Source organism: Glossina fuscipes, unplaced genomic scaffold (assembly GCF_014805625.2).
Source record: "Glossina fuscipes isolate IAEA_lab_2018 unplaced genomic scaffold, Yale_Gfus_2 147, whole genome shotgun sequence".
In the NCBI taxonomy this organism is placed as follows: domain Eukaryota; kingdom Metazoa; phylum Arthropoda; class Insecta; order Diptera; family Glossinidae; genus Glossina; species Glossina fuscipes.
This window is the reverse complement of record NW_023998490.1, coordinates 2474591-2502237: the sequence shown is the minus strand read 5'-3', so window position 1 is coordinate 2502237 and position 27647 is coordinate 2474591. Positions and strand designations below refer to the sequence as shown.

Below are 27647 nucleotides of genomic sequence, written 5' to 3'. Positions count from 1 at the left end.
TACTTAGACCATTGATTGCGGTTGATCTTCTTTTTTTTTTTTATATTATGATTGATTTTCGCCTATTGTGAATAAATTTATTCTTGTAAAACACACAGGGAATATAAAGATTGGTAATTACATAATATATCTACAGATTCAAAATTGGTTTGCCTCTGCTTTATTTTAATTATAATGAATACTTTTTCATGCAAATATGTTCTCAAAAGCTTTCTCAATTCATTTTGCCGAACACGTTGACTGTTTTGTCAGTTAGTAAGCAACTGGCAAAATTTTTCAGTTAAATTTAAACATTGGTTAGATTATTAAATCGTAGCTGTGAAAGGAATATTCTCTTAACTGTATCTGGCTTCAAGTTTAATTTTGATTGAAAAGAGCCCTTAATGGAAATCTGCTTGCAGTAAACTTTCAGTTGAAATTAACATATCAAAAACGTTTCGTGTGCCATGGATAAAGGTTAAAAGGAGCCCACAGTTTTCTCTATTGAAGAAAGCCCAAGAATAGACCGGACAATTATTTGCAATAGTTTAACGATTACATCCACTAGATTTTTTTGCCCTTTCTATAATTAACGATAGACATGAACGACAGAATGGAAGTTCGCTCTCAAAACGTATTCATGATGAAAGCAATAAAATACATGTCGCGAACTTTTAATAAATAATTAAAAATCAATTGAACGTAAAATATTACAAGTTACAAGACAGCTTTACAGCTTATCTATAAGTGAGAGTAGACAGGTATGCGAGCCAACGTTTGCGCTTGTGCAAAGTATTTAAATCCAGATATTTCGCTTTTTACATTAATTTTAAAATGTTGGTTGAAAACTTTTATTGAAAATGTCAAAATAGTTAGTTTATTGGGATTGGCTGACTGATGGTTAGCTATGCATGATCAGACGATTTTATTATTCATCGAAACGTGCAAACAAATGAGTACATACTTATGCCAAAATTACAACAATGTTTTGTCCCATCAGTTTGATTGCCAATAAAATGGTAAAAGTTACGATATATGAAAAACAAGTCAACAAGAAAAATTTATTCTAACGTTGAGGCGAATTTTCGATACGCACTAATTGATCGAACTCAATGTTTTATAATGCATTTACATATGATGATCGTAACATTGAAGATCCATATGTATTAACTTAGCTAGCCACTAACACGAATAAACTCAATAGACGAAAGAATCCGTGCGAACACAAATATATGCATATACGAAGTGGTGGGCGTATAAATGGTAGAATAAATGGTATGCACGGCCAGGGAAACGTGTGAGAGAAGAGACATACCAACGGATGGACTTAAAACTGGATAAATATATGGAAACTTGAGCTTTCAATGAGGTAGACATATGAGGTAATGCAAAAATAAATCTACAATCAGAAGGACAAATCGGGTAAATGATTTTTGAACATACAGAAGTGATTTGTTCACTACGTCAAGGTGTTCGGGTTGCTACATGCTGAACTGAGCAAGAAGTTTGCTTCGCAGTACTTCAGGCCGGATTTTGTTATCACAATTATAAAGAAAGTACAAAGACAGGCCAATGTGAGGATACTTGACTTATGAGACTCACATAGGAATGCGTAAAGGTAAGCACACCAAGAGATGCATTTTCATGCAAAATGACGTCCGCGACGTAGGAGCTTATATGCTAAATCAAAAAATCGATCTTCTCTAAGGCGTATTTTCGAGTATTGTGCATGGAATGCCAAAATAAATATATTCGCTGTTGGTGATGGTTATGAACGGTAACGAAGGCTGCATTTTTAAGTACAACAACTTGAAGTGGTAGCAAAAAGTCTGCCTGTATTTAACAACGTTACACACCAACAACAAACCAAACATTAAGCGACCAAAGAAGTAATTTGCATACGTCGCTTTGGTATTTACTATCTGGTGGAAAAGACAAAAACAAAAGCAAAATAAAAAAAAAAAGAAATTCAAACAGCAACGCACAACCCTGGCAAAGTTATTTGCTCATAAATGCTACCGATTGGCATGATATCATAAAGCATATGTACATATGCACACATACTCACGTGCACACACTCTTTCGCACTTTTACACAATCTCTGACGATTTTAAATAATTCATCAAGAGACATCGCAAAAAGAACGAACAGCAAGGAAAAGAAAGAAAGAAACAGTAGACGAAGGAAACGTTGCGCTTATCAATCAACAATTTTTACACAGCCAAGGCATTATCAAGCTTGTTTATTATGCAATCAGCGTATCGGTGCTGCGTGCCTGTGTGTGTGTGCCTAAGTGTGTGTGCGTACGTATGTGTGTGTGTGTGTGTGTGTCTACCTGTTAAATAAAAATATTTTCTTTATAAATATTGACATAACAAATATTTAAAGGAAGCGCAGAGAGAAGCGAAGAAAGAAAGAGTAAAGTGACGATATTACAAATATTTCATATTACGGTTTATTGCAGGTGGTTTCGCTGGATATCTTATGGAACAGCCAAAAGGAACTGTTCTTTTCTGAACACGTACACCAGATAACGCATTATATATACACATGCATGTAAAGAAAGAAAAAAAATATAGTACGACTCTACAAAAAAAGAAAGAAATTATATATAACTTAGTGTGAATATTTTAATACTAACACAATGGCTTCGCGTACAGCGTAAGCGAGAAAAGTTTCCAATGCATTACATGTATTATATGACATAGTTTATTCGTTATAGATAAATATATATATATATATAGGAACAGATTACTTGATTTCAATAATATTTCAATGATAACAAAGTTATGAATATTCAGATTTCAGAGAATTATTGAACCTTGATCTTACGTAACTCCTACTAGTAAACTAAATACTTTAGATAGATTTCGATACTTGGGTGTGGATATGTAGATAATCGAATTCTTATTGCAAAAAATTCAGCAGACATAATTCACTTATGAACTATTGCCGCTTTAGGAAGCCGGTTAAATGTAACAGATTTTATGACTAACTAAGTAGATTTTGGTTTCTCTGATCAATGCTCAGAAATTTTTACAATGTATTTATATATATATATGATACACGAATCCAAAAGACGTTATTTGGAATCAGTTGACCCTTTCATGATCATTCTATTAGTAAGTTATTTACCACACTTGTTAGATCCTCATTGGAGAGTTTCGTGGCAGCGTGGCTGCTGAGCTACAGATGCTGTGTCGATCAGACTTAAGTTTTTCCAAATTTGCTTTGCTTCCCTTTGCCACCTTATGAGATTCGTCTTAAATTTGTTTACCTTCCTTGTTTGGAGAATATAAGTAGCTAATTAGACGTCTCGTTTGTTATAAAAATTTAACCGCGGAGAGTGTAATCCGCCGATTTAATTGGACGAAATTGACGAAGTTCATACCCCCGTAACCTGTAATTATGCACTCATTAGGCTGCGCACTCCGCATTTTAATGATCAATTTTGTTGTTGTTGCTATAGGTTGCTACGGTTGAGGAACTCTGTAACATTGTAACTTGGATGGGATTATTTTGACGGGATACGGGATTTCATTAGTATATTCGGGAGTTTTCTCGGATACCGAATACTGGCATATATTTTACATCTATAGGCTTGTATATGTGATAAATTTAATCAACTCTGATGTATAGACATTGGATAAATGATTCAAGTGGAATTTATTTTGTGAATATATTTTTTTCTTTTATTCATTCTGAATTAGTTGTACAGCAAGTAATGTAACTAATTTTAATCTGTTTAAATAATAAAAGTAATAATAATTCACTGCATAAAACGTTAAGGAAAACCTTATGCACATATCTGTTGTTTTTTCTATACGAATTCTGAAGTCAAAAAAAGCGACATTCAAATATATTAACAAAATAGGTCATGTCCAGTGCTCTAAGCACACGTCAAAGATTCTACGCGAAGAAGAAGCAACTTGAACAAAAACTTCTAATAATTAGGAGTAAAACCAAAAAATTATTCACTCTGTGGTAAAAGTAAAGTTTAGACTGGTTATAAACCTCTAATTTTAAATTGATTTAGATCAGATATCCCGCCATTACCGTAGATTGGTGGTATATTCATTCTGCCGCAAAACCAACCAGCATTCTTCAAGGACTTCTTAAGCATATTTCACACTTTTTATTAATATCAAATTCCGCAGCGATCTAAGCATGCAGGTCTGCACGTCTGTTCGTTTTTCCGTGGGCGCTAGAACACTTCCCGGCCGCAAAAATTAATATATCGAGGTCATATTTCGAAAAGTTATTAGAAGTTTTGACAGACAAAACGGTCTAAGCATAGGCCTGCAGGGCAACGTACATTTAGAACCTCTCTGTTTCCGAAAGGAAAATAATTTCGGTTTTTTTCGTAAACTACGACAGATGTAATTCCTCGTTTCCACGTATATTCTGCAAGTGATTCTCCTATAACTGCAAAGAAATGGAAAAAATCATCTACATCCATCATCAACATCACCCATCATCATCGAGATTTCATTTTTTTTTTTTTTTTTTTGTTTTGTAAGAGATAAAGGTGTTGGGCATAAAAGATTCGGCCAAAGCCGAATATAATTCACTTGTGTTTTTATTATGCTATTTTCTGCTACTTAAGCATATGGTGACTCGTAATATTAGCATGTCGCTGATCCGAATCAAAGCTTGACTGTGTATCTCTTTCAGCGCTAATTGCGTGCAGAAATTTCAAATGACAAAGCGTTGTCTTAAATCTGATAATTTTAAAGAAATGTAAACTGTTAAAAAAATGCAAAGCATTTTGATCCACCATGTACGGGATGTGTCTTACTTAAATATTAAGGGCAGAATTGTTGTTTAGCATTAAAATATTGTTTGCTGTTGGCTTGGACGACTTGTTACAAATATGTTACTTAATTAGAGGCCAATAAAACTCATTAAAAACACATCCGCTTCACGATATAAAACCTAAATCTTGAACTTTAATTCTTTGTACGGAATTTTTAATAAATTAATTTAAAAAAGTATTCTTGGTATTTACACTGCCGGCATATTAATGCCGCCGTAAAGCAATAGTGGGTTCTTGTTGAAATAAAAAAAGTAAGCAAAAAGAAAAAAATCATTCATTTTTTTTACGACCGCCATCACCATCACAACCATGATGACTTGGTGTCGCCACAAAGAAAGCGGCTTTAAGCTTTGAAGTTTAGCTTAACATTAAAGCTTTCTTTGAAAATAAAAAAATAAAAAAAATACGGACGTAAATATTTATGATTAGTTTGAGAGAAGTTCAGCGTGTTACCAAACAGTTCATTGACTCAAAGGATTATTATTTTTTTTTTTTTTCAAAATTTATATTAAAAATTTTTCTTTATATTATTTTACTTCTCTTCCAGCAAATAATGGTTTCGCGCCGGAAAATATTGTCACGTTCTAGAGATGATCTAAATTTGGATCAGACATTTAGTCCGCAAGAAGAAGAAGAAGATGTTTGGTATCAAAAAGAAAAATTATATAAAGTGAGTACCAGAAAAAATATCTTAACTAAATACTAAGAAAAAAAAAAACAAACGAATAAAAAGTAATTCAAAAGAAAAGGGAGAAGGAAAAATGGAATATTTATGTTTGATAGAAATTAATGCAAATATTTTACGTAAATCATGTAATTCAAATCAGATATGTAGCATAATCAGATCTGAGGTCGTAGTAATCATCTGATAATGACGGATGAGAACGCTTCCCCCCTATGATAGTATAATCTAATTCAATCATATCACAATTGTCGAATTGATTAGAAATATTGCCTAATGACGGGATACTGAATAACGATAGTATCCGGACTGCGACAAATAATTTTTTTTTGTGTTATACAACCAATCACTCATTCGTGTAACACGTCAACTGCCAAAAGGAAGAGAGAGAAGAGAAGGAAATAAGGAGTTGGTGGCCACAGTCCTAATGGATAAGTGCTATGCTCTCACCGATTGGGCACTCAATGTAGTGACAACTGAAGAAAACTCTAAAGAACTTGAAATAGCGATATGTAAAGCTTTTATTCATTAGGGAGCCCACATGCTTATATGGCGAATCGGAGAAACTTGTGCAGGACGGAAAAGGATACTATATAACAAAATGGCAAATATCAGGTGGATTCTTGAGTGAATTATGCAAAGTAGATAAGGCTACGGACTGCGGACTTTGCACGATAGCATTATACGTTATGGCTGATTGTTGGTTAATGCAATAGTAGGGATAGAAATTAATTTGGATCTTGGTGCAACTCGTCTAGCATCACCAGGATCCTCAGGGCCCTTTTCCGTAGCAAGTGGTGAGGAAAATTTTCCTACCTATTCCATATGCTATTTCGTAGGCTGCATATTTTTGAAACTACCTGTCATTTATAAATAAGAATATTATCCTCTATCCCAAAATGTATTAATATTTTTTTGGACGTTGTAAGAATGCATCCATGCCTATTATAAAATACTTACTCTTTACGGTGCATGCATGTCCGCATTTATTTACCAGGCACTCAAGGGTTTTGTTTAGCGGGCACGGTGATGCTTAGAAAGATTAGTAAGTAAGGACGGAAGGCAGAGGGGATTAGTATTTGTATAGATTGCTCCTTGTGTTGTTCGTGGTGTTGAGAATAAAAGCAGCTTTTACAGCTTCAAAGCTTATGCTTCAAAGCATTTGTAAAAAATCATTTAAAATTCTAAATCATTAATGTACAGCGCGATAAATAGGCAAAACCGACTTTTGAACACCACCACTTTGAATCACCACTTTGCCTAATACAATATTTAACCTATTGTCGTAACAAAATACTGAAACTAGTGTTCCATCTCACCTTGTAAAGGTTTAATTTTCATAAGCGCACTAATCTAGAAGACGTCAAGTGCCACAATCGAAAGTATAAATACTTGTTTCGTCAAAAAACTTATTAACTTTCAGTTATTAAAGTAAATAAATGAGACGATGCTGTACAAATAAAGGCTTAGTCTTTACGGAAATCCCTATAAGGTAGGGTGAGCTCTGTGCATTTACTTATCAAATTACTGGTTTCGATGCATTTACTTATCGAACTACCGGTTTCGATCGTTTTTATTCAACAAATCCAAAAAATTAAATGCTTTCGCCATAGGAAGGCTTACTTTTTCACAAGGGATGGGTAAGCAAGAAATAAAAGTAAGACCATAGGTGATGCCTTTATATGTCAAACTACTATTCTATGCCAATGTTCATTATCAAATACGAAAACGTAAATCTCCATGCAAAGCACTGGCTTATCTTTTATGGCAACTCTTGAACGGAAGAAAGTTTCAAAAATAGACGCAAAGGTTTAAAATTTAACAAACTATTGTAATCCTATTTTTTCTTTTTTATATTACAGGGAATTAGGTTCAAAGAATTCTATCATTTGATCCAAGTTGTCCGTCCCTATCCTTCTAGTATGCCAAAATGCTAGTTTTTAAACGATTTTAGTCCGAAGATGGTAAATTTTTTTCAAATGACGAATTTTCCATATTGGGGCAGCGTAGGTAGGGTAACCGTATAAACGCTCCGATCCATTCCATTTCGAATACCTTTCGTCGTTGGGCCAAAACAAACCAGTGTCCGGAATTTTGTAAAAATATCTCAAGCCTTGTGACCTGTAGATTGAACACAGAAATATATGGTCAGACACAAGAAGGACGCACTGGCCGACAAAATTCGAATGTGATTTTTTGTCGATCAAAAAGTGCATTCATTGAAATTTGCAACATTTGTAAAAGTAACAGTAATGACCGATCGCAAAATGTGAAGGATAAGTCATCAGTGTCTCTAAAACAAAATTCAGCTTTCACAAGCCTTCAGGAACTGAGGTTAATAAAAATCTGCATAACTGCAGAGGGGGGAAAATCTATAGGCGGTACAAGTAGCTGCAATGTCACTCGAGGCTGCGGCTTATATCTCCTTAATGCATACACAGCTTTACTTGTATCATATAAAACCTAACGGTTTATAATGTAATTGAGCCGTTAACAACGTTTTCATTTTATTTATTTATTTAATTTTTTTTTTTTTTGGTTATTCGTGACTGTACCATAACTAAGCAAGAATACGTGTGTAGACAACACAAAGGTTTATTATGCATTTGTTGTGCTTTTGGTGGTCACGTCAACATTGTACGCACATTTTAAAAATGGTGTCAAGAATCGTACGTATGCGTGCTAAGTGTTTAATGTAAAAAGAAAAAAAAAACATACTAAATTAGGTCAATTGTTTTTTGCTTTTTTTTTTATGTGCATTTATTTAAAACACAAAATGTTGAATATTCACTTAAAATGTATATTCGTAACACTTAAGAATAGATGGCTTTTTCGGTATGTCTTTCAATTTTCTACCAAAATTCCTAATATAAAAGAAAAAAACAAAAGGACACACTATTGTGAGTCAACATTAAAACCATTACAATATCCTATAGTTGTTCATATCAAAAGTTTTCAAAATAAGGCGTTATATAGAAAGTGATCGAAAAAGTGGTCGGAACCAAACCATTTGGTGTATGTCCTTCCAATTTCCCAATTTCTTTCCAATTGGGAAGAAGGCCGAACACAAGCAAACGATGTTGACAGACGGACAGACAAATTTAAATCGAAATGAAAAATAATTCCAAATCGATCGATACAATAAAAAGTGCATCCATCCCCCTTTTGCGTGTTCCGTACATTCGTACAAATTTAATATACTTTCATATTACAAATGGTGTACGATATAAAAACATTTCAAGCAGTTAAAGACAAAAAAAATTTTATGAAAAAGTTTTTGTAAAAATTTAAAAAGCTCCAAAGTATTTATTCGACACTAAAACGCCTACATTTATAAAAACCATTAAGCCATAGAAAATTCGACGATACCATTATATGGTTTTCTTTGTCTGTTTAACGTCGTGTATGCCCTTGCCATAGTCACAAAGGTGACCTTCCACTACTAGAGATGATTCTAAGCTGCAGACCATAAGCTGAAGATTTGAGAGAAGCGCGTAATCAACCGCCTGTTGTAATTTTTGACATTGACTCTCATATAATACATTCAGTTGTAGCTTCTATGACTATATTTAGGATAACATTTCAAATTTCTATGTTATTAGGTAACAAATTAAAATCTGTAACAGCAGTCTATATCACTTTAAGAGGATTCATTTTATTATTTAATTATTTATTCGGGCGTTGCAAACGTAATACATCAATTTATCGATAAGCAGGCGGTGTTGCGTGTACAAATTGCATTAAATAGAATTTCAACTAAAGTTACTCGATTGTACAACATTTTTAAAGTTGCTTTATATAAGAAAGTTGCAAATACAACAAGTAAAGGCATTATAGTGGGCTATGGCCCACCCTTAAATACCCCACACTATTCTGCTTCAACTCTTTCAACATTTTCAATAACCAACGACCGATATACCAAATTCCATTAAAATATCTTAAAAATTGCGATCTTTAGATTGTTGTTAGGGCAGACAAGCTTAAATCGATTCGAAAACATTTTCTGACGAGTTTATCTCAACTCCTTCTGCTTATTATATACTTGAGCAATATATCTTTATACCATAAGTGGCGTAGGGTATGAAAAAAGAAAATATGTTAACTTCTTCTCAAAAATTAATTATCAATAAATGAAAAATCTAAAAACAACATTCTTGACGTAAATATTTTATAAGAGAACATGTTAACCTTTTCTTTATTATTACAACAAAATATCATATCATATAAATATATGTATAAGTGTACTGTGGGTGTGTATGTGGATGTATAACGATTTTAAATTTCATTTAACTTGTTTTTTTTTTTTTTTTTTTTTTTTTTTCTTTTATAAAACAACAACTCTTGATGTCATTGTAAAGTAAAACTTGTTCAACTACATAGAATATAAGTTTATATAGATATGTACGCATATAGTAAATACATGCGCATGCTTGTTTAAGACGAGCTCTTGTTTAATACAAGAACTCGTCAGATAATACAGAGGAAAAGTACGAAGAAGACTCAGTAGACGATACGATATGAGTAGAATTGCTTAGTTATGTATTTTTTGTTGTTTGTTTTTTTATTATTATTTATTTGTTTTTTTTATTTAAATGTTAACTAAAGTAATAAAATTATAATGAAAAGCTTATCATTAAAAATGAACACACACATAGGCGCACATATATACCGATAGGAATGTATTCAAATCATGTTCCATAGCCGTGACATATTTGTTCGTGTGTTTATGCTTGTACTTATTTAGTTTTCTTTTTTGTCTTTAGTTTTAGTTATATAATGACGCCCTAGATGAACTTAAAAATAGTTTCCATTTAAAATATTTATACTTTAAAAAGTATATATATTTCGTATACATAAGCGGTTAAAGATAAAGTTTTTTTTAAGAATTTCTTCAAAGCCAATATTTTTGTTTCAAACTGAATAGACTTTAAAACGTTCGTTCCTCTCTTATTTAATGCTGTGATCAATCCATTTAAATACTGCATTGTGCATGGTGCAATTCTATGTTAAATCATGAGTTCCTACCAGCGTTACGAGTCAATTGCATGAAGCTATTTGCCTAACTTATGATTAGGTAACTTGCGGCAATTACTGCCGCACAATGTACTGAATCCCATCTCTTTGGTTGTTCGGGTCTTCGAACGCTTAATTCGCCTCATCTAATTCTATCTGGTTTCTCGCTAGTGTCGAAACTTAAGAAACCCCTCGTAAATGCAATCTTTCTGACTAAGACAGCGCTTCAGAACATACTCAAAATATTCACCTTTTTGAATGAAAGTAGCAATAGAAGTAGAAGGTATTAAAATTTGACACCAGATATTAGTGGGGGTTTCGTTTCGTTTGAATAAGTCCGCAGGGGTTGAATGGAAAGTCTTGCTATATTCTGACACTAAGATGATAGGGCGACTAAACGGATCAACACAATAACCGATCGAATTTTTTTACATTCCATGCAACAACTAATTTTTCATTTTTTTCAAACCACCTTCATACGTAACATTGTATGTAATAGAACACGAATCGTCCTTTATATCCTATGAGTACTTATGCTTATGCAGCGATTATGTCAGATTTAAGTAAGGTTTGCACCTTGTAAAAATGTATATTTTAAAGACCATATAATGTTTGCGGGTCTTCAACTAAAACTTTATCAAAAATATTAAACTTGATCTAAAATTTTCCCTTTTTCTTCTATCAGTTGATCTTTAGTAAGAGAAAACGCGATCTCACTTTTGTTGAGGCGGTTTTCTGCCAACCCATAGTTAGGTTAATAATTAATTATCCGATTGAAGCTACTTGCAGTGTAAACCCATAGACGTTCCAAGGCAGTAAACAAAGCGGGATTTTGAAGCGCATCTCGCTAAAGATTGAGTTGCTATGAATTTTATTATAATAACGGCTTCGTTACGCTTTATACAGAATTCCCAATACGACGTTCCGTGAATCTTATCCAAAATATTTATAAATGATGCCAAGTTTTTTATTTATAGGTGGAAACAATCATGTCAAAAAAATGTTATTTATGTAACCGTTCTTATAGAATTCGGATAAAGAACAACGACGAAAGCCAGATAGAACTTTGTACACAATTAGTATGTCTATCGTGAGTTCACTTTCCTAAAGTCATTTCTTTCATTATAATCAACAATAAGTAAAAGTAATGTAAAGAAACTCCTTAATAAAAAAGAATGAAAAAGAAGAAGAAGAAGAAAGTTTTAATAAAAATATTCGCCAATTAAGTTTCTAATAAAAGTTTTTAGTGTTACAACTCACCTTTGATATTTTTTTAGTACACAAAATTTTTAACTGCCTGGGGTCGCTTTACTCTTCGCGAATTTTTTCGTATTTAGAGTCAACCTCCTTTTGTGCTTCGTTTTTTTTATGATAACACCTTTTTTGTTAACTGTTGGCACGGCTGCCTTTACTCTTAAAGCAAACCTTGGCATCTTCTATGCAAAGTATTAGCAGGGCTCGGTACAAGATACGCCAACGTCTAGTCCACTGCCGAAAAATCAAACGAAAACAATTTTTTAATGATCCAGCGCCGTTGATTCTCGGAACAAATGTATAAACAATGATCTGTAATACTAGCACAGCAGAGAAGGTCAAAGACAAAAAGTTGTTTCACGAAACCTGAAAGATATCAGTTGGTTTTCAATCAGCAAATGTAGGTCATACAAACGGAACGACAAAATAACTACGATACCATCGGTTAATCTAGGAAATCATTTAATGATCGATATAAAATAATCAGTTGCTTCTTGTTTACTTAAATCAGCGAAGGCATGTTACTCCGTATTAATAACAGTGTACAGGTAGGACTTTCACACAGCACTTGGCACTTTTTCTTGCGGGGGGAGCTTTTACGTATGTTATGTTGCAGTTGCCAAGCATTGTATGCTTCTATTACTATTAAGTATTTCAATGAAGAAAGCGTCCATTGTACGTTAGTTTAATTTCGGAATATATTTATATATATTTATATATAAAATAACATAAGTCAATTAATGATGGATATAAAAACAATCGCCCTAAGTCGAATTTATATTCTCTATTGCTTGTTCTTCATTATAAAATAATTTCAAACATTACTTGATAAATTAACAACAAATATTTAGTTTAATATTTTTTTTTTTTTTTCTAATTTCTTGCAAACAAAAAAAAAGTTGTTGAACTTTTAATAGTCACGATTTTTTGTTCATCGCATGAAATGACTTTGCAGCACTATAGAAGACTTACAAAAGAGTGTCTAGTTTTATGTCTGTATGTTTGTATGCTTGGCTGCCTACCTGCATATGAATGCATGCATTTACTTATCTTGTCTAGTATGAGTACACTGTCATATGCCCTCAGCGGCAGATGCGCCTGCCTTGTATACTACATAATATTGACATTTACTGTCTGTAATTAAAAGAGAGAAAAATAAGCGAAAAAGGAGCTTGCGTTTAAGAACTCAAAGCAATAAAAACATATTTTGTAATCTTTGCAAAATACACATGTGCATATCTGTAAAGCTACGGTATTTGTGTGCTTATTGTAACATATTGCATCAAGCATCTACCGTAATGTGTTATAAACTTATCAATTTAATATTAATAGATAAAATAAAATAAATAAGATAAAATGAAATGAAAACTGTTTTGAAATGAAAACAAGCAAAAACGTTATAGTTTGGCAAGCTAGACCAGTAAATACCCTGCTTCACTTCGCCTGGTAAAATTATACCCAACGCCACTTGTGGCCCTATTAAGTTGTGGCTTATTAAGTTACTGCGATCGTAAGTAATAGGCGGAAGAGCTTAAAATAAAGCCTTTTATTACGCCGCTTGATTCAGAATCATTATGTGAGTTGATCTAAGCCGGTCTATCTCTCTGTCTGTTTGATATCTGTCCATTATGTAGATTTGTGTTCAAGCTACACGTCGCATTTTGTAAAATATTTCAATGAAATTTGGTACAGTGACGTGCTTTTTTACCCAAGTCCGAACCCTCTTGAAAAGCGTTCGAATCGGTCCGCATTCTTTTCGAGAAATTTCCAAATCTGAACTTATTTTCATGTAACATTATTTTTAACATAAAATGCTATCTGAGAAGTAACCCGAAAAGTGATCTGATCCAATCCATTATCAGAAAGGTTCGTTCTTGGAATAAAACATCTTATCAAATTTCATCAAAATATCACAATTGCAAGCCGTATATTGACCACAACATTACATGGCCAGACCTAAGACGGATAAACAAACAAGCTTAAATCCATTCAGGAAGTGGTTATGAATTGGCCGAATAATTAATCTTAGACTTCCCTGGGTGTTATGCAAATCGCATGTAAAAATTTATTATACCCACAACTGGTGTAGGGTGTAATTAAATTTTTTTAACATAATTGCTCTTTGACTTTGAACTTTCCAACTTGAAATTTATGAAATAGAAAATATACTACATTGTACATACATTGTGCATAGATGATGAGTATAGCAGCATGGCTCGGCATTGAACGAAGAAGACTTATAAACCTTTTATAAACACCGCTCTTCACCATAGGTGGCCGGAGCGGTTGCTCAGGTAATTGGTCTTCTGTTTTGGCAGTTTATTACCGTATTACTGAAGATCTCTTCAATTTCCTTTCCTGCATGTCAGAATTCCAGAGAATTCGTTTTTAAGTTTCGTTTAAAGTCATTTTCTACAAAAGTAAATGGTTTAACCGAAAAAGAAGCACTCGCGCCAAAAAATCTCGCATTTGATACAATTATTCTTCTCCATGCAATGATAGGTTCCTGTATATAATTGACATTGCCAGCGTTTTTCGTAATCAGTTAATTTTTTCATTTTCGCAATATTGCTTTCCAAATCGGTCGTTCATCCTACTGTATCTTATTTACCAAATCAATCACACTTGAACACGTGAAATTCCACGAGTCTGACAATTACAAGATGAAGATTTGAGAAGATCAAGCAACTTATTGATCGCATTCGTAGCATAAAATACAATAACTTACCTCCTGATGTAATATCAATTAACAGAATCTTCTTGTAAAGAACATTTCCAGAACAAGATTGAAACGCTTCTGTCGCGGTCTAAATTACGGTCTAAACTCTTTATATTGTGTTGTACATAAAAGATATGCAATTTTGCCAACTTGCCTCTAAAATGCCATTACGGCGCTGAGGTCATAATTAAAGTGAATAGTAAATCTTTATGTGCAATAGAGTCTGAATAATAAAAGAGGAAATCAAATCAAAGATTGAAATCAAATTTCGAAATTCTAGTTACCATAATTTTTATGAGCTACGACAACTATTCTATTGTATATGTATTTCGCAGCAATTCATTCATATCTCGATATCGATGGAACGAGTTGCTCTTATGTCTGGCAACACTTTCATTTTAAGAAATTCCGGGCCCCGTAATAAGCAATCTATACCAATCAGGGCAAACTTTAAAGGCACTTGGTCTTTTCAGTACTTCTCACATAAAGAGAAACAAAAACGAAAGTTTTATTCGACCTGTAAATACTCATTCAGCTTATATCAAATGCTTAAAAGTCGTTTCTTTTTTGGATCCGAGTAGCGACGAACTAATCATTTTTAAAATATGCAACATTTTAGACTTGGGAAACACAGAAATTGTGTCGAATGGATGCAGAAACATACAGACCTTTTCTTGTGGGCGATATGTTCGCATATCGAACAAACAGACTCTCAAATTTAGTTCCGCTTTCTGCATTCTTCTCTTCTCTTCTTGCTGGTACTTCATAGTACTAATGACGGGGAATACAAGTGCCATAGAGTAGCGGTAATTCGCTTTCCGAAGCATTTGAGGAATTCCTTTTTTTTCTCATTGCTTAACACAATGGCAATCGAAAGCACACAGACAGACATCTTACACGCAGTGAAAAAAAAAAAAAAACAGTTTCCTCTAGACATAGTCGAAGATAAAATGCTAACTATTACAATAGTTAGTGATTGTTCGACCGGAAATTTTATATCGATGTTGATTACACGTATTCATCTAAAAAAACAAAAAAATTAGAAAAAAAATCGACTTCTGATTTTTCTCGAAACATTTCTTTTTATACATCTTTTCAATAGCTATTTTTCCTCCTTCACAATTATCTCTCTCAGGTATACTACACTTGGGCCAACTCTTTTCTCAATCTGTGGAGCACTTCTACTATGAGCTTTTTCGCATGGCCTTGAGCTCCGTCCTGATGGATACGGTAACTAAGGTACGATTACGTTGTTATATTTGAACTAAAAACGTGTGCTGGAGCACTGTCATGGTGCAATACCCATAACCGATTCCGCAAAAAAATTGCATTGCATGAGGCATATACTGACATTCGCACCAGCTTCTGTAATAGTGATCGCTTATATCGATTCCTGGGTCGTCCAGGGCGAGTATCGTCACTAACATCTTCTCGACCTTCTTCGAAGAATCTGTAGCATTTATGAACACTTTTTTTTGCTCAAAGTAAGCTCACCAAATGCCAAAGTCAACGCTACAAGTGCGTAGGAGCACTTAAAGACGTCCAGCCATCACATTAAAAATGCAAAATGAGTGATGATTTCGACATACGTTGGGTAGCTGTGTATCAACATACCAAAAAAAAAAAAAAAAAAAAAAAAAAAAATTGAAAATCGGTTGCCTGTAGCCCATGAAATTTGAAAAGATATCTTTTTTTGAACACACCTCATACTTTTTAAAGGAGTTTTTGGTAGAGATGAAATAAGTACCGGAGATTGTGGACGCATGGTTTAGTTGCAACATTTTTATACCCTTCATCGAAGGATGAGAGTTATATTCATTTTCTCAAAACGTTTGCAACGCCCAAAAGGAAGCATCAGAGACCCCACAAGTTTATATATTCTTGGTCAGCATCAAACTCTAATTCGATTTAACCATGCCCGCCTACCTATCTGTGTAATGTCTGGTTGTAAACATTTTTCTGGCATTTCCTGAAACTATCGACTTCAAATCTGGTAGAAGCATTGGCAGCTCTTGCAAGCAGGTTTTGACACATTGAATATGGGCCAAATCGGTCAAAGGTTACGCCCCTCGCACCACATAAACTGAGAAAACCGCATTTTTCAAAAGGAATGAAAAAGTTATTCTTGCTCACTAGTCATAAACCATAAATATATAAAAATTTGAACGAAATTTGTTCTATGGGCGACGAATTAGTATCTGTACAAATTCGGAAACAATTGACCACGCCTACCCAACGTTATAGTGTATCAACATTTTTCTTTCAGTACTTTTGTAAGCCGCAGAAACACTTGGCCAGTTACAAATTTGGAATATGCTTAAACATGTCCGTCTGGTTAGTGTCTATCTGTCTGTCTGCAGCTGTATAGTATTCGTGGTGTCCGTAAAGAAATCGCCTACAAATTGCTTTGCCAAGGACACGCCTACAACTCGCACACGTCTATGCGACGAAAACTTTTATTTTGAAAATAGAAAAAATCAGCCGCGCCCACCCCATCGAATATAATTTTCTTACTTGTTGGGATTGTTTTAGTGTTTCAAGCATTCGGAACAGTTTTGTTTAGCACCTCACGTCAATCACATCTATTTGCATAGAAGCTAAGCATGAAGCTAAGCTTTTTATTCCGCTATGTAAGCCTTCATTAGAATTAAATTGAAGAAGTTGAAGAAGTCCTTATTTCTCAACTAAAATTTGATTTTTGCTACTTTTTGGCCATTAGTGGAAATATGGTAAGGGAATTGACTTGAAATCGTTTACTCATATCTAACAAAGGCTACGTTATCTCCAGCTTTGACCTTAATAGCCATAATAATCAAATCGACAATCGATTTTTTTCGTTTGTCGTCTTCTATTATAAATTCCATTACTTAATGAAGTTAATAGTGGGACCTCCTTCTACAACGTAAGATAATTTTACAAATCACTTTCCTTCGGTCTCATCACACTAATCACCCACTTATCTGTACAAAATTCAATAAATTATTGCATTTATCTTTGAATGAGTCAGGTATGAGTCCCTTTAAATGTTAACAAACATATATATAATTGATGTTAGCGAAGTAAAAAGTTCATCTTTAATATTTTATAAATTATATATTAAAAGCAAACTTTGACATTTCCTTTTTTTTCTTGTATGTGATAGACATTTATATTTGACGTTTGTTATTTTATGATTGAGAAATCTTCTTAAGCGCAACAATGATATTTGTACACTCATCAGAATAAGATGAAAAACAGAAAAAAAATTATATTCACACAGTCGTCAATTTCAACATTAGGTAAAGAAGATGAGTTGCTGATGGTAAATCTTTGATATAAAAAAAAAAAAAAAAAAAAAAAATTGAATTATAAAAAAGAGTGAGTTTCGTTTATTTCTATATGTATATATACATGGAGGCTGCTGTGTGAGAAAATGTTTGCGTAAAATATATAGAAAACTTTTTTTATATTTTAGTCGCATTATAAAAAATTTCTTAATATGAATAGTTCAGAACATAAGCCAAAATGAATGAATAACAAATGGAAGTTTTTTGAATTTTGGTTTTTCCTTCATTCCCTTATTCCTTTATTATTTCTCTTTCATACTATTTATTTCTAATTTTTTTGTTTGATTTTATTGTTATAAATATTTTTTTTTATATTTTTATATATTTTTTTTTATTTTCTATTCCATTGATATGTTTTTGAAGAAAATAATAATATATATATATATATGTATTAACATCAAACTGGCTTTTTTGCATTGTGGTTGTTATTATTTTTGCTATAATAGTTGCAAATCTTGTTGTTTTCGTATCAAATATTTTGCAATAAACGAAAGTTGTTTTCTGTTATGCGGTCTACATTCAATTACATTGCACTATATCGATACGAACATGAAAACTTACAAACATGTTTCAATCTACATTGGTATGTATGTCTACATGCGCGTAAACGCTAAAACTAGTCTAAAGGCTTATTTCATTACACCGTGTTGGCGTCTAATATTTATCAGTTAAGACCAGTTATTTTCGTTAACAAAATTAATTTTTGTTATATCTTTTCATACTTACTTACCGACGAGCAGAGACGCTATACGAAATTTTTTAATTTAACTTTTCGTATTCCATTCGAAATGCATTCGAGAAAACATTTCATAGGTTGCAAAGAATTGTGATAAGCGAGAGTTTCTACAATGTGTTTTATTTCATTTTTGATCGTGCATCCGTCCGTCGTTGATTGTTATGCTGGGTATTTCTTTGAAGGGAATTCTGGAAAAACAAAGCAATTTTTGACCCATCATCCGGCCGCCACTCGACCCGTAGTACGACTACATACTTTCTTGGCATCACTCTCTAAATTAATTCATTTACAAGCATGTCCATAATAGTTCAAAAACTGGAAAAAAAAGTTTCTAGAAGAGCAAAGCAATTTCTGCACGCATAAAATGAGGCAGGATTCGATTAAAACTAGTTGCTAAGTGAATAGAACCCATAGTTGGATCATTGCCACTGTACTAGGAAATCATTTTAGGGCCAATGCACTATACATTTTTCACTTTAGACTTTCCATTTGCCGGCAACATTTTAACTGCGTAATATGCAGAGGACATAGGAATCCTAATTTCATCTAGCGATCGCATAATGCTTAGCAATTCTTATCAAATTGACTAATTTATGAACAATCTCAACTTAACCTAAGATATTAATGCTGTTTATACAAGAATAACCTCAAACTTATTTAGTCTTACGGCAGATAAATGTGGATAATAGCCGGTAAATTTTAATATCGAAATACTTCTAAAATATCGATCGAAAACTCTTCGTCCCATTTTTACTTCTCCGTGGCTCGTCAGCTGCAAGACTGTCCGGGGTGAGCTGCATTTGCCTTCTATTAAAAACCGAATTCCATGCCTTTGTGCAAAATATCTTGTCACAGAGAGTAATTAAGTAAATCGTTTGCCAATATCTCTTCTGGATGAATGCAACGAGTTAAGACGATTGGAAAGACATCATATACTGGATCTTCTATTTATAAATTAATTTATTTATGTTCGTTTAATTACTTTTTATTGTTTCTTTTTACTCATTTAAACAGCATATCTGTGTTGTTATATTGTTCCGATTGGAGAGCAATAACCTCTGTTAATAAAAAAAAAGTGATGGATTTCGTTTTGTGGCATTTATTCGACTCAAACTCTTGCTTAAGTTTTCCTTTAAGCCGATGATTAATCCACGGAAAACCTGCTAGCAATTCTCGCACTTCCCACGTGGGTACAATCAATCTGTAGGAATATTGCTCGCCGGATCTAACGCTGTAGTTGTCAAATTGAACGCACAGAAGCACCGATCTCTCTTTCATTTCTTGCCCACATGAAAGCTGTCGCCGGGTTGAAGTGTACAGGAAACATGGCGCGTATAGTATGACTGGTCATCTAAAAAATTTCTCAAACCATCTTCTTTCGAAGGAATTGTATATTCTTTAAGAAAAAAAGTAATTACTCAAAAGAGATTCGATTCAAAAAATTCGTTAGAAAATTTTACAAAATATAGAAACGCTAGCCTATGCCCGAAGTTCCTGATACTTTCCTGTGACGGCGCTCAAAGGGCTTACGTTCTCTTTTCAGCAAAAAGCAATTTACGATTGCACATTAAGAGCAAATAAAGAACTTGCGAAGTTCGATATATTATTGAAGAAGAAGGCTGAACCTTAAACACAACTGTCAATGAGAGCACCGCAATCGTAAGAAGAGAGAAAACATTGGCTTGACCTTACGCAGTTTGCGTGGAAAAACTTTACTATCTTTCGAATACAGCAAATAAAACTGTTCGACAAAGAAATGAGAGTTTTGCGATATTGTTTTCAAGCGATAGTCGAGTCATTTTTCAGAAATTAGCGAAGAGCCACTTATAGCTAATTTTGGGAACGGCCTATGATAGATCTTTCTGAATAGATTCAAGCCCTTCCGTCCGTCCGTCCGTCCGTCTGCCTGATGTCTGTGGTTACATCCGTAATTGTGAAGATATCCGGGCGAAACTTAATGCACTGAAGGGGTTTAGTAAGACAACGCACTTTATTAAAAATGAATTGGATCGGACCACTTATTAAACCAATCGCCGCCTCATTTTGAAAAAAACAGTTATATAACCGACATTGCAATTTTCAAAATTGCTCGGCAAAGATCACTGAGTAGTAATGTTTCAACCCAGTAGACTGATATGAAAAATTTGTACCGATTACGCTAGTTTCTTGAACCGTTTGTCTTAAAGCCATTTCTACGAAATTCGACGTTTGTACTGCAAAAAAGGCTACTTCGGATCATGTCCATTGTTCTGATCTGTTGTTTGGACACCCTCTCATATAAGATCACTAAAGAAAGTTAGTGTAGTATTGAATGGCAATATTTAGAGGTGAATAGTAACAAGAACTTTAACAAACTCATACAAGATGTTTGGCAGGGACACATCACTTTACGTTGCAGGTTCCCTACCATTGAAGAAGGAGAAGAATATAAGGTATAATTTTTTATTATTATTATCGCGCAATTATCGTGCAAATGTACGACGAATACTATTTGACGAAGGAATGCAGATAACCTAATAATCAGCCTTGCGCGACTATGTGGTTTTTATTTGTTGCTTGATTCAATTTCATCAACTGCTGACTGTAAACGCACGCATCGACTGTTTAACTTTGCAAAGATAGTGAATACTTCTGTGTTATCTTAACGAGGTAGGGGGTCTCTTCAAAGCTCCTCAATTGGTCAATTGATGTAAAAACAAAGAATAGCCTAAACAAAAGCGAACATAACCTGATAAAAATCTCCATCGTCTCCCCCAATTAACAGTCTTATTACCCTCTGATTAGAATAAGAGTTCGACTCATCAGACATATAGCATCGCTATAAGCTTAAGCGAAATTCTAAACGCGAATCTCTGGAAGTAACGTAACAAAATATTGGTTCAATGTACATGCATGCAATGAGCTTAAATCATCCTCAATCCTAGAGATTCTAGAGAAAAATGTTTTACACGAAAAGTTTTCTTCTTAAGTCTTTTATTTTAAACGTTCACCGCTTTAAGGTGAATCAGTCAAGTGTGATGATGCAACTTGACTGCATAGATTTTTGCTGTTTGCATTGCTTTTCTAACATTTCAAACAACAGCCTTGAGGCGATGTTTCTTTTAAATTTTGTTACAGAAAATTAGTTTTCATAAAAAAGAAAAAAGCGAGAAAAACTTAAATAAAAACAATTGCAAATGAAGCCGTAATAATAGTAAAAGTGAAGCGAACAAATGCACATACGATATGCAAATTTATGTACATACCATCCAACGTAATGTTTTAAAGTTATTTAACATGAAATTAAAAAAAAAAAAAAAAAAAAAAAAGCACAAAGAGATACACAAGGCCGTTCACTTTAAATACACGTATAATAAAAATCAATGGAAAATAAAAGAAACTCAAAAAAAATATATTTAAGAATATATTTTATGCGCATATTTTCTTATTAACTTTTTTGTTACGGTTTTGTACAACAACAAACTTTATATTTTTGCATTTAAAGTGCATTTCTTGGTTACAGCAACAAAGATTACCTTTTAATGTTTATACTTATATTTATTTCGGAGTTTTGCAATTATACCGAGAGTTTAGCAAGTTTATTAAATGCTTATAAAGCACGAAACGGCCAATCAAAGACCTCATTCATACACTATAAATAATTTCAATGAGCATTAAGAGTGAAATAGTGATTTTAATCGGCTATCGAGCTCTTTGATGCAAGTGATATGCAATATAATGCTCGTTGGTCAGCGCGTCTCTATATACACCTACAAAGATTATTATGGCTACTGTCTTGTAACGTGTATTTTTAATGAAGATATGCAGAGCAAGAACGCGGAAAACATAACAAAAAGGGAAGATGCAGTTTTATGCAAAGCCACCAACGCAACAAAAAATAAGCGACGTTAAGGGCCAACATGCTAAAGAAAAGTCTATCAGTCTTCATTATTTTTTTCTGGATGGTACAGGAAGTAATAAATATAATAGTATATAATAAAAAAAAATAAATAAATATATAAATAGAATATAATAACAAAAAATGGCAACATCGTCCCAAATTCCCCCGGGAGGAAACTTTAACATAAAGAACTCTAAAGCATGCAGTGTGCCGGATACGTAAATATGAAACCAGAGTTTGGTCATAAATGATCTTAACACGGCCATTCCACGGTCTGTAGAGGATATACATGTCCGAGGTTTTTCATAGCTGACATATCTAGCAACAGTTAGCAATCCTATTACTAACATATATCGCATGGCTGGAATACTTTTTCTAACGACGTCAAGACCTTTGGCCAAACAAAAAGCATTCGTCGAGAGCATTTTCTCTTTGCCGTAACGATACTTAAGAAAATACTCCTTGCATCAAATGATAAGACATGAAAATTGGATCTATTTTGAGGGTTCCAGCCAAAATATTCAACGATACATTCGGGCGTAGGCAGCAAAACGATATTCTTTGTTCGAAGGGACTGGACGATGTCTCCAGCGGTTTAATGTGAGTACCTGTATAGAAGCTTGACCGCGCTATGCCCGCTAGTGCATGAGTGGTTTTTCCGAGCCCCAGCCAAAAGAAGCTCGTTTACGTAGTGTTATATGGAAACAGCGCCCCTGACCCCGTGGAGCTTAAATTTAGGCTATATAGCCTTCAGCATTACCTTATATGACCGCAGTCACACTTCCATTTGGATCTACCATACCATCCCTGTTAGTCAAATCGAAACTATTCTCTCTCAAGGCACACCGACGAAGCCTGTTCCCTGCTCTCGCATACTAATCTACTTCTCCGTAATTGCATACCGCTGCAGTTAGTTTATATTTCCTTCATAGTAACCATCTATTGGAAGAAAAAGTGCTCTTATAACGAAAACGAAACATCTTCCAGTGCACCTTTTAGCAATCGATGAGAAAAACCTGTTGCCCATTTACAGATAGTCAAGCCTTAAATTTTTCTTCGCCGCCCAATGTCCGTTACACAGGATCACCAGGTTGAGGAGAGAATTTCAACACATCCATTAAACTTAATTTATCATTCTGTAAAATCGGACCAATGGGGTCTGCTGTCTGCTGTTGAAATGGTTTGTTGAAATGGTTTATGCCAACACCGCCAAGAGCAGTTAATCAATTTGAAATGTTCGCTTTTCAAAAAACGAATGATGTGTCAGAAAACGTAACGTAACATGTACCCATCTTCCCGTCCATGGACAAAATTGATTCGCGATGCATTACATGCTCCCAGCCGGGAAGTGCTAGTCTAGGTGGCTTGCTCACCGAACTCGAGTCATTTCGATTACCACGTGGTTTTATCGATGAGACACGCACTCGCTCGGTAGCGCTCCCCTTTCGGAGAAAAAGTACGAAATCTACGGCTCGACGACCGGATTGCCTTAAAGGATCAATAGTTTTGTTTTTGACATGACATCCACAAATTGTTAGAGAGGTACAAAAAATTTATAGATAGCGTTAGGCAATACTTTGGGTAGGATATGTTTTATCATTTTCATGCAGTAAAAGTGCATTTTCTGTAACTGGTCCAGCTATGAATTAAAGTAATATATAAAAATTGCTTAATATTCGTGTCTGTATCTAGAAGAAGAGGTTATCCTTTTTTAATATAGTATATTTAAATTAGCTCATCCAAGCAAGTGACATCCCCCTCCTCCGCCCTGCTCCGCCGCTTATCACAAATAAATTCGCCTTTTAAGGTATTGTGAAAAGTGTTTGCTTGAAACTGTGGAATTATGCTGTTTGACGCTTTGAAAAATCGTATTTTAAGAACTTGTAAAATGTATAGGTTTTTTTTTTCTATTCGTAAAAATTATATTTAGTCTTTGTTATAAAGAAAGCTGCTACGTTCGACACACAGAAATAACAGTACAAGGTCTTTAAATTAGTTTTATGTATTTTTTAATACTTTATATTATCTCTTCTTCTTGTTCTTCTTCCACTTTAACGACCTGAATTCATTCATCTTCGTACAGGCGGCGTATTGCTTAGTAGTCGACGCATACGCGAGAGTACCAAGGTTCAATTCCTCTCCCGGGGTACGATTGCGCTTTATTCATCTTCACGTTTCACGTATTACTTTTACATAGGCCTCTCGTTCCCGATGCGACGCATTTGTGTCCACCTTCTTAAATAATTCATTATAGGAAGTGTGTTGTGTTAAGGGGGGGATAACATCACTACAACAGCGTAAAACGAGCATATTTTTTAAAAACATTCTTAAAAATAGACGGAAAGATAACAGAATACCAATGTTCAAAGGATTTGACTGAAACCTCTCGATTCATATACAATTAAACGGTGCGTCGACAAGAAGTCTTTAATATGAAGGATGGCATAGTATGCAAATTCGAATTAACCCAAAAGCTCTTAAACTTTATGTCCGTGGGTAGACAAGTAAGCAGATTTTAAATATATCGTGTTTTGTACGAAGCACGATTATTAGACTGGAATTTTTAACAATTCTTGGCCAAAATATTGATTAATAACTAAGGTTTAAATTAACTTATAAAAAATTCATCACTTATTACACTCTGGAATGGGATTTTAAGGATCGTGTAAAAAATTCGAAAAAGAGATAAAGAATGAAGAAGGTCGTGTTTTGCAAAAAAACACGCGTTTAACGTTTTAACTATCCGCAATAGCGCGGTACAATTAGTTGCATGAAAGTTTTCTATCATTTAAAATTTTTTGTTAACAAGTTGTTTTTCTATAACTTATGAGAATCCTGAAAATAATTAATTTTGCTTATAGATGAAATTAATTTATTCATCCAAACAAGCTGCATATAACCATCAAATATTATACACAGACTAGATATAACATATTTTTATATCACGTCCTGCCTCACTTGCGCTACAGGATACACCCCAATCGATCTAAGCTTGTCTGCCCGTCCGTCCATTTGATGTCTATCCATGAAATGTTGTATTCACCCTATAAATGACAATGATGAGCTGTGGCCGACTGTAATGTTTTTACTTGTTTGATTTTGAATTATATAAATATATGGGAAACATCTTCAAAAGATAAAAGATAAGATAAGACTATGCGAGCATAAGCTTTGATTCGTTTCATGGCCTATAAAGAAATTATTAAATATGAGATTAGGTTTCCTCAATGCATCCCTGCCTTCAATTTTATCCTCAATTGGCTACTTCCCATCTTAGATATGACTTTACTTTTCGACAATGTGACTGTGAGTAGTATGTAAGTATATTAATACATAATTACATAAAAACTTTATAAACATTTCCTTTCTTTTATTGTTACTTGTCAGTTTAAAATAAACTAAAACAAGTAAGAAAATTGTACTTGGCCGCAAGCGAGTCGTTTGCACCCATCAACGCCTAATAATTATCAGTATTATGTAGACCTTGTATGGTCTCTCAACCTTCTACAATATAAGAAGTCCCAGAATATGAAGAAGTCCGAGAACGTTCATACCCTTTCATCAATTTGTCTCAATTCCAAAGCCAATGAGAGGCTTAAATCGAATTGGAATTGTTGCTTTACAGGATTTAGAAGGTGCTTTCAAGCTGAAAGTACCTTATAGCCACTATTTGTTAAGATCACGGTTAATAGATTATTTAAGTAAACGAAAAAAAAAAAAAAAATTATTTTAATTTTAATTTTATTTCTTTTATGTTTTAGGAGCATATTCAAGAAGTCTTGGATAAATGGACTCAAATCGATGACGAAATTTGGGCAAAGGTCATTGTCTTTGAGCGTAATCGTCGTGTTGCCAAAGCTTATGCGCGAGCCCCAGTCTTAACTATTAATGGTTCTGACGATGGTTTTGATGGCATGAGGTGAGTTCTAGCTGTTATTGTATTTTATATGCATATATGAACGCCTGCATATATGCACGTATAAATCCATGCATGTATATGCATATGTTAAACACACACATATATGCATATACACATGAAAAAATATATATATATATAAAATATTAATATGTAAAAAGTAGATGTAATTTTATTTGAATAATCATCGTTTAATTTACTATCAATTCTACATAGACTTATAAAACATCCTTGACCTAGTGACCATATTATGGTCAATTATTTATGCTTTAAATCGCAACAAAGATCGCATAACCACACGAAACATATAATAACACATAGTATACTTGATTATGTAAAGTTTAAGTAAAAACCTCAATAATAAATGGCATAACGCGTTTCTTTTAATGCATGTGATTCGCAAACTTCCATCTCAAACATGTATGCATTTAGTGCCAATACATTAAATGATGATAAGCATATCTTATTGGATAAAGCGAGATATTTTTGCAAAACTATGATGATAATGATAATGATGATGATGATGATGATGATGATGATGATGATGATGACGAAAAATAATGTTATTATAATAATAATAAGATAGCAAAAACAATGCTCATTCTATCTTCTGTTCTCAATATTTTCATATGAACCGTAAGAAAATGTATTAAATGCAAGTGTTGCAATCAAGCACTAGATGTTCCAGTGATCATATGAAGTTTTAATGAAATTATGAATACGATTTTTGATTGATGCCATTGATTGATTGAACTTTCGTCTTTCAAAACTGTCGTCAAGTTCTTAATGAAATACCCTAAGTTCCATAAAATGAGAAAAGCAAGAAAGAACTAAGGCTCAAAATGCTTTGATATAGATAAGTAAAAAATCTTAATATTTGCAGTTCAGAGGATGATCGATGTACTTCAGTTTTCAGTTGAAGTAGCTAAACTTCGCCCCTTCCCTTATATATATTTTTCTAGTTCCCTAGTTTCAACACACACATATGTTCGCTCTTCGAGCCACTTTTACAAGGACGTAACTTTCGAGCTAAGTTACGGACAAAACCAATATACCCGCTCTTTGAGTGATCGCTGTACAACCATCCAACATTGAAAGAAGGTGCATTAAATCCTAGCATAAGTATATTTCTGATTAGCGTACAATTCCGAGACGACTTAGTCACATCCGCTTAAATGGGATTCTTACCGTCAGATTTTGACTACAAACCTACAACTTGGCACACCTTTGATGACCACTGGCCTGTGTTCAATAGAGACCATAGGCAAAGACCGTATAATGGCAAAGTGTTGAGAAGAGATTGAAAACTTTATTATTTTCGCTAAA

The 27647-nt window shown here is 33.7% G+C and overlaps 1 protein-coding gene across 3 annotated transcripts in view; it reads left to right on the top strand.

Annotated features, from left to right (window-relative positions):
* Positions 1-27647, top strand: part of LOC119641291 — an 86488-nt gene that overhangs the window by 31267 nt on the left and 27574 nt on the right. For all 3 annotated transcript variants that reach the window (XM_038039886.1, XM_038039887.1, XM_038039885.1), the window contains 2 exons: positions 5343-5465; positions 26167-26324. In XM_038039886.1, the coding sequence (XP_037895814.1) occupies positions 5349-5465; positions 26167-26324 (275 nt within the window). In that variant the 5' untranslated portion in view covers positions 5343-5348. The remainder of the gene's footprint in view (positions 1-5342; positions 5466-26166; positions 26325-27647) is intronic.